The sequence below is a fragment of the Notolepis coatsorum genome (assembly GCF_963971535.1).
Source record: "Notolepis coatsorum genome assembly, chromosome: 2".
NCBI lineage: Eukaryota > Metazoa > Chordata > Actinopteri > Aulopiformes > Paralepididae > Notolepis > Notolepis coatsorum.
Window position 1 is genome coordinate 61,355,283 of NC_140166.1, and position 7,551 is coordinate 61,362,833.

Here is a 7,551-nt window from a genome sequence, read left to right on the forward strand (position 1 = left end):
GTCCACCCGTATAGGGAGGTGTAGTCTGACGTCACTTTGGACCGCCCGCGAGGTCCACCCGTATAGGGAGGTGTAGTCTGACGTCACTCTGGACCGCCCGCGAGGTCCACCCGTATAGGGAGGTGTAGTCTGACGTCACTCTGGACTGCCCGCGAGGTCCACCCGTATAGGGAGGTGTAGTCTGACGTCACTTTGGACCGCCCGCGAGGTCCACCCGTATAGGGAGGTGTAGTCTGACGTCACTCTGGACCGCCCGCGAGGTCCACCCGTATAGGGAGGTGTAGTCTGACGTCACTCTGGAGCGCCCGCGAGGTCCACCCGTATAGGGAGGTGTAGTCTGACGTCACTCTGGACTGCCCGCGAGGTCCACCCGTATAGGGAGGTGTAGTCTGATGTCACTCTGGACCGCCCGCGAGGTCCACCCGTATAGGGAGGTGTAGTCTGACGTTACTCTGCCCGCGAGGTCCACCCGTATAGGGAGGTGTAGTCTGACGTCACTCTGCCCGCGAGGTCCACCCGTATAGGGATTTATCATTGGGAAAATGGATTATCGGCTATTGTAACAATTCTGCCTCATGAACATTGCAAAGCTTTCCATTTTTGCACAAAATGAGTTCCCTTCTATAACTAACATGATTGTTTAAGCATTTTTGGTTGAAATAAAATTCTGTGATTTCTTTTTACGATTAATTGCGAATATTTTCACGTTGAGCTATAGATTGTGGATGAATACGCACAGAAAGGTACACCATGCAAATTTTCATGCTTTATCTGTTTTAAACTAGACGATTTTTAGAAATGGGCAATGGGGGAAATACATTGCGATTTTGCGAGGTAGACCGGCCGGAAACAGCAATGACGTAACCACTACACCTCCCTATAGACCAGGAAGTAACCACTACACCTCCCTATAGACCAGGAAGTAACCACTACACCTCCCTATAGACCAGGAAGTAACCACTACACCTCCCTATAGACAAGGAAGTAACCACTACACCTCCCTATAGACCAGGAAGTAACCACTACACCTCCCTATAGACAAGGAAGTAACCACTACACCTCCCTATAGACCAGGAAGTAACCACTACACCTCCCTATAGACCAGGAAGTAACCACTACACCTCCCTATAGACCAGGAAGTAACCACTACACCTCCCTATAGACCAGGAAGTAACCACTACACCTCCCTATAGACCAGGAAGTAACCACTACACCTCCCTATAGACCAGGAAGTAACCACTACACCTCCCTATAGACCAGGAAGTAACCACTACACCTCCCTATAGACCAGGAAGTAACCACTACACCTCCCTATAGATAGACCAGGAAGTGACCACTACACCTCCCTATAGACCAGGAAGTAACCACTACACCTCCCTATAGACCAGGAAGTAACCACTACACCTCCCTATAGACCAGGAAGTAACCACTACACCTCCCTATAGACAAGGAAGTAACCACTACACCTCCCTATAGACCAGGAAGTAACCACTACACCTCCCTATAGACAAGGAAGTAACCACTACACCTCCCTATAGACCAGGAAGTAACCACTACACCTCCCTATAGACCAGGAAGTAACCACTACACCTCCCTATAGACCAGGAAGTAACCACTACACCTCCCTATAGACCAGGAAGTAACCACTACACCTCCCTATAGACCAGGAAGTAACCACTACACCTCCCTATAGACCAGGAAGTAACCACCACACCTCCCTATAGACCAGGAAGTAACCACTACACCTCCCTATAGACCAGGAAGTAACCACTACACCTCCCTATAGACCAGGAAGTAACCACTACACCTCCCTATAGACCAGGAAGTAACCACTACACCTCCCTATAGACCAGGAAGTAACCACTACACCTCCCTATAGATCAGGAAGTAACCACTACACCTCCTAGACCAGGAAGTAACCACTACACCTCCCTATAGACCAGGAAGTAACCACTACACCTCCTAGACCAGGAAGTAACCACTACACCTCCCTATAGACCAGGAAGTAACCACTACACCTCCCTATAGATAGACCAGGAAGTAACCACTACACCTCCCTATAGACCAGGAAGTAACCACTACACCTCCCTATAGACCAGGAAGTAACCACTACACCTCCCTATAGACCAGGAAGTAACCACTACACCTCCCTATAGATCAGGAAGTAACCACTACACCTCCCTGTAGACCAGGAAGTAACCACTACACCTCCCTATAGACCAGGAAGTAACCACTACACCTCCCTGTAGACCAGGAAGTAACCACTACACCTCCCTGTAGACCAGGAAGTAACCACTACACCTCCCTATAGACCAGGAAGTAACCACTACACCTCCCTATAGACCAGGAAGTAACCCCTACACCTCCCTATAGACCAGGAAGTAACCACTACACCTCCCTATAGACCAGGAAGTAACTACTACACCTCCCTATAGACCAGGAAGTAACCACTACACCTCCCTATAGACCAGGAAGTAACCACTACACCTCCCTATAGACCAGGAAGTAACCACTACACCTCCCTATAGACCAGGAAGTAACCACTACACCTCCCTATAGACCAGGAAGTAACCACTACACCTCCCTATAGACCAGGAAGTAACCACCACACCTCCCTATAGACCAGGAAGTAACCACTACACCTCCCTGTAGACCAGGAAATAACCACTACACCTCCCTGTAGACCAGGAAGTAACCACTACACCTCCCTATAGACCAGGAAGTAACCACTACACCTCCCTATAGACCAGGAAGTAACCCCTACACCTCCCTATAGACCAGGAAGTAACCACTACACCTCCCTATAGACCAGGAAGTAACCACTACACCTCCCTATAGACCAGGAAGTAACCACTACACCTCCCTATAGACCAGGAAGTAACCACTACACCTCCCTATAGTATAGATAGACCACCGCAACACTTCCAGTATTCTGAACTCATGGGAGAGAGAGAGCGCGGGGAGAAAATGAATGAATGAGCCCGAGTCTCCTGAACACGGAGAGGCCCGTCCCAAGTCGATCGGCATTTTCTCTGCCGAGCTATAGTCACTTTGTCGCACCTACTCCCCAAACTCTGCATGATGCGCAGATTGATAAACCTAGATCTCCAAACAATCTAGAGACACTCCGTGGGCAATCTGCGCATGCGGAGTTCAGGGAGCAGGTGTGGAAAAGTGACTATAGCTCGGCAGAGAAAGTGCAGATCGACTTGGGACGGGTCTCTCTGTGTTCAGGAGACTCGGGCGAATATAAAAGTCTAGTGGATCGTGTCTCCAGCGCCCCCACAGCCGTAGCTACAACCACTTAATGTCAAGGCTCTCATCCACATTCATTCATTTTCTCCCCCCCGCTCTCTCTCTCCCATGAGCTCAATGTAACGTGGAAGTGCAGTGGTCTATTATGGGAGAAATAATGAAACCTGCAACATCATGTTGACCTACAGTTGCAATGTCCTGTTTAACCCTTTCACTGCCGCACTGCCAAACGGTTGAACCCTTTCACCGCCACAATACACAGAAGGTTAACCCTTTCACTGCCGCACGACAGCGGTTAACCCTTTCACTGCCACACACGACAGAAGGTTAACCCTTTACTAACCTTCTGTCGTGTGGCGGTGAAAGGGTTAAAGGCCCGATCAATGATCCCAACGTGTAAACAAATGGCACGCCACACCAAGATAACGACAAATAAGACTGATTTACATGGTCCAAAACACACTGGTCTTGGCGCTTTAACTTCCTCCTTGAGGGAACAGGGGAACATGTGACTGTTCTAATGGCCCTATACAGGCAACGCCTGGTTGCTCATCAAAGTGGAGCCATATGGCGAAGCCTTCTCCAAAGTGTGATCAGATCAACGAGCCATAGAGGAACGCTCTGGGAAAACAAGCTACATGACACAACGTTCTCCACCGCAATTATAAATAAGAAGACGCCTCATATTGTTAGTGATGCTGCATTCAACTCTACATAGAAATGTAAACCTCGGGGTGCCCGAGTGGCGAACCACGCAATGCGCTGCGTTAACCGTCTGTAGTGTGGTAGTGCAAGTGTTAACCTTCTGTAGTGTGGTAGTGAAAGGGTTAACCTTCTGTAGTGTGATAGTGAAAGGTTAACCTTCTGTAGTGTGGTAGTGAAAGGTTAACCTTCTGTAGTGTGGTAGTGACAGGGTTAACCTTCTGTAGTGTGGTAGTGAAAGGTTAACCTTCTGTAGTGTGGTAGTGAAAGGTTAACCTTCTGTAGTGTGGTAGTGTAAGGTTAACCTTCTGTAGTGTGGTAGTGAAAGGGTTAACCGTCTGTGATAGTGAAAGTGTTAACCTTCTGTAGTGTGGTAGTGAAAGGTTAACCTTCTGTAGTGTGGTAGTGAAAGGTTAACCTTCTGTAGTGTGGTAGTGAAAGGTTAACCTTCTGTAGTGTGGTAGTGAAAGGTTAACCTTCTGTAGTGTGATAGTGAAAGGGTTAACCGTCTGTAGTGTGGTAGTGAACGGGTTAACCTTCTGTAGTGTGGTAGTGAAAGTGTTAACCGTCTGTAGTGTGGTAGTGAACGGGTTAACCTTCTGTAGTGTGGTAGTGAAAGGGTTAACCTTCTGTAGTGTGGTAGTGAAAGGGTTAACCGTCTGTAGTGTGGTGGTGAAAGGGTTAACCGTCTGTAGTGTGATAGTGAAAGTGTTAACCTTCTGTAGTGTGATTGTGAAAGGGTTAACCGTCTGTAGTGTGGTAGTGAACGGGTTAACCTTCTGTAGTGTGGTAGTGAAAGTGTTAACCGTCTGTAGTGTGGTAGTGAACGGGTTAACCTTCTGTAGTGTGATAGTGAAAGTGTTAACCGTCTGTAGTGTGATAGTGAAAGGGTTAACCGTCTGTAGTGTGGTAGTGAAAGGGTTAACCGTCTGTAGTGTGATAGTGAAAGGGTTAACCGTCTGTAGTGTGATAGTGAAAGTGTTAACCGTCTGTAGTGTGATAGTGAACGGGTTAACCGTCTGTAGTGTGGTAGTGAAAGGTTAACCTTCTGTAGTGTGGTAGTGAACGGGTTAACCGTCTGTAGTGTGATAGTGAAAGGGTTAACCGTCTGTAGTGTGATAGTGAACGGGTTAACCGTCTGTAGTGTGATAGTGAAAGGGTTAACCGTCTGTAGTGTGATAGTGAAAGTGTTAACCGTCTGTAGTGTGATAGTGAAAGGGTTAACCGTCTGTAGTGTGGTAGTGAAAGGGTTAACTGTCTGTAGTGTGATAGTGAAAGGGTTAACCGTCTGTAGTGTGATAGTGAAAGGGTTAACCGTCTGTAGTGTGATAGTGAACGGGTTAACCGTCTGTAGTGTGGTAGTGAAAGGGTTATTATCCACGGAGAGACCAAGTCGTTCTATCGGCCCCTGGTGGTGTTTACGTGCCTGTGCGCCCAGCCGCCCCTCCTTGACCTTGGGGATGTTGGTGTGCGTGGTGTTGAGGGTGTACAGATCCACGAGGCTGAGCTGGTTGTTGAACTGCGTCCTCAGCTGCCACGGCAGGTCGTTATGGCTGGAAGGACACAACAAAGAGAGCGTGTGCATCATCATCATCATCTACTAAAGAGTAGAGTAAACAATGATTTTACTGTAGGAAGGGAAGATTGCACAACAATCCTATGCTTCCATTCGGCCAGATCAGCATTGAGCGTCACACACACTGGCAGTTGTGTGCTTTTTTGTCACAGAACGTAAATGTTTATTGCGGACTCTTGTAAAACAAGTAGTAAAGGTCTCTGACAAGAACAAGTTGCAGGTTGAAAAAACCCTCAGCACGGAACTAGGCAAAATCTGCATATGGCTCGCTGATAACAAACTATCATTACACATGGGCAAAACAGAGTCCATTCTCTTCGGTTCAAATAACAAACTCAGCAAGACCGACGGCTTCTCAGTTACAGTGGGTGACAATATTGTCACAAGGAAAGACGAAATGACCTACCTGGGTTCCATCCTAGAGGCAAATCTTTCCTGTGACAAAATGGCATCCAATGTAATAAAAAAAAGTCAACCAACGAACTAGATTCTTGTACCGGATCTCCTCTCTGGTAAACAAGAATACCCTGAAGACTCTGGTAGGAGCACTCATTCAAGGGTACTACGACTATGCGTGCACCTCATGGTACCAAAGCACCTCAAAGGCTCTTAAAACAAAATTACAAACATCACAAAACAAACTGGTCAGACTACTACTTGACCTGAACCCCAGAACCCACCTCACCCCTGCCCACTTTGACAACCTAGGATGGCTTAGAGTAGACGACAGAGTACAGCAACTTGCAATGGGCCTGGTCTACAAGATACACTATACGACCGGGGTACCCATGTACATGTCAAAATACTTCCCAAAGGTCAGTGAATACCACAACCACTACACCAGAGGAAGCTCAACAAATCATGTAAAACCCAGATTCGGCTCAAACAAGGGACTAAACACGTTTCGCAATTATGCCACAACAATGTGGAACGCCCTACCCAAAGCTGTAAAGGAATGTGAATCACTACCCACATTCAAAACCGCTCTTAAAGAGCACCTACGGGAGGCTGCAATTAGAAACTGGCCACCGTAAATGCCCAAAACCCCCACCACCTCCTAATAGACAGTCTCCTCCCCACCACATGTATATATTCCCTCCCCGCCGTATGTATATTTCTCTCCCACCCACCCACCCCCTCCTAATGTACAGTCCCCTCCCCATCATGTGTATATACTCTGTCAGGATCTAGGGATAACAGTACTGTATATTTGAATACCGTTTATGTCACAAATGTATCAGTACTAAATACCTATATGTCCCTATGCCATAAATGTCATGTATGTTGTGTATGTCATAAATGTCTATATGAATTGAAAATGGGGGACCCTGATGGAAACAAGACAAACGTCTTTCTCAGGTCTGCATCCCCTTAACAATTGTATGTATTGAGCCGTACTGTATTGTACCCATTCTGCAATCTGTTAAATAAAGTTTTCATTCATTCATTCATTCTGTATGACAACTATTAAAGAAACTTGAGAAACTTGAGGACTTACCCATCGATGAGCGGCGTCTCTGACATGAGCCTCAGGGCGTTGGCCATGTTTGCATCCTGAGCAGAGGTGTGTGGGGAGACGCAGGACATGACCCACAGTACCCCGTAAACACGGAGACTCGCGCCCGACAACATTCCTGACAGCGATTTCACACTTTCACACGATCTTAGACACTCCCCTCTTCCTCAGCCAAATCCCCACGATGATATATACACTGTGTGACCTCTTCTTAAGCCCCTGCAGGAGTTCTCCAGCCCTGTCTCCGAGCTCCGTCTGATCTGTCCAACTTGTTTGTTTCCTGTCCGTCGCAGAGTTGTTGATTGTCTCCAGATTTGTGTCGTCCTTGCCTCTCTTTCCACTGGTCGCTCCTCCTCTGGCTCAGCTCTGTCCCTCTTTATAGCTTCACAACATCTAGCTGTTAAGACGTCCTTTATAGCCCCCACGGTTATTAAAACCTGTTATGCTGTAGCCTTATTTTCAGAAATGTTGCCTAAAGGTACACGCCTAAGTCAATGGATGA

The 7,551-nt window shown here is 47.4% G+C and overlaps 1 protein-coding gene across 1 annotated transcript in view; it reads right to left on the reverse strand.

Moving 5' to 3' along the window:
• Positions 1 to 7,252, reverse strand: part of dpep1 (dipeptidase 1) — a gene marked incomplete at its 3' end in the record, with an annotated part of 34,672 nt that extends 27,420 nt beyond the window's left edge. The window contains exons 1-2 of the mRNA XM_084308179.1: positions 7,032 to 7,252; positions 5,384 to 5,510 (exon numbers count right to left, since the gene is read on the reverse strand). Of these exons, the coding sequence (XP_084164305.1) occupies positions 5,384 to 5,510; positions 7,032 to 7,165 (261 nt within the window). The 5' untranslated portion in view covers positions 7,166 to 7,252. The remainder of the gene's footprint in view (positions 1 to 5,383; positions 5,511 to 7,031) is intronic.
• Between the last annotated feature and the right edge of the window lie 299 nt (positions 7,253 to 7,551).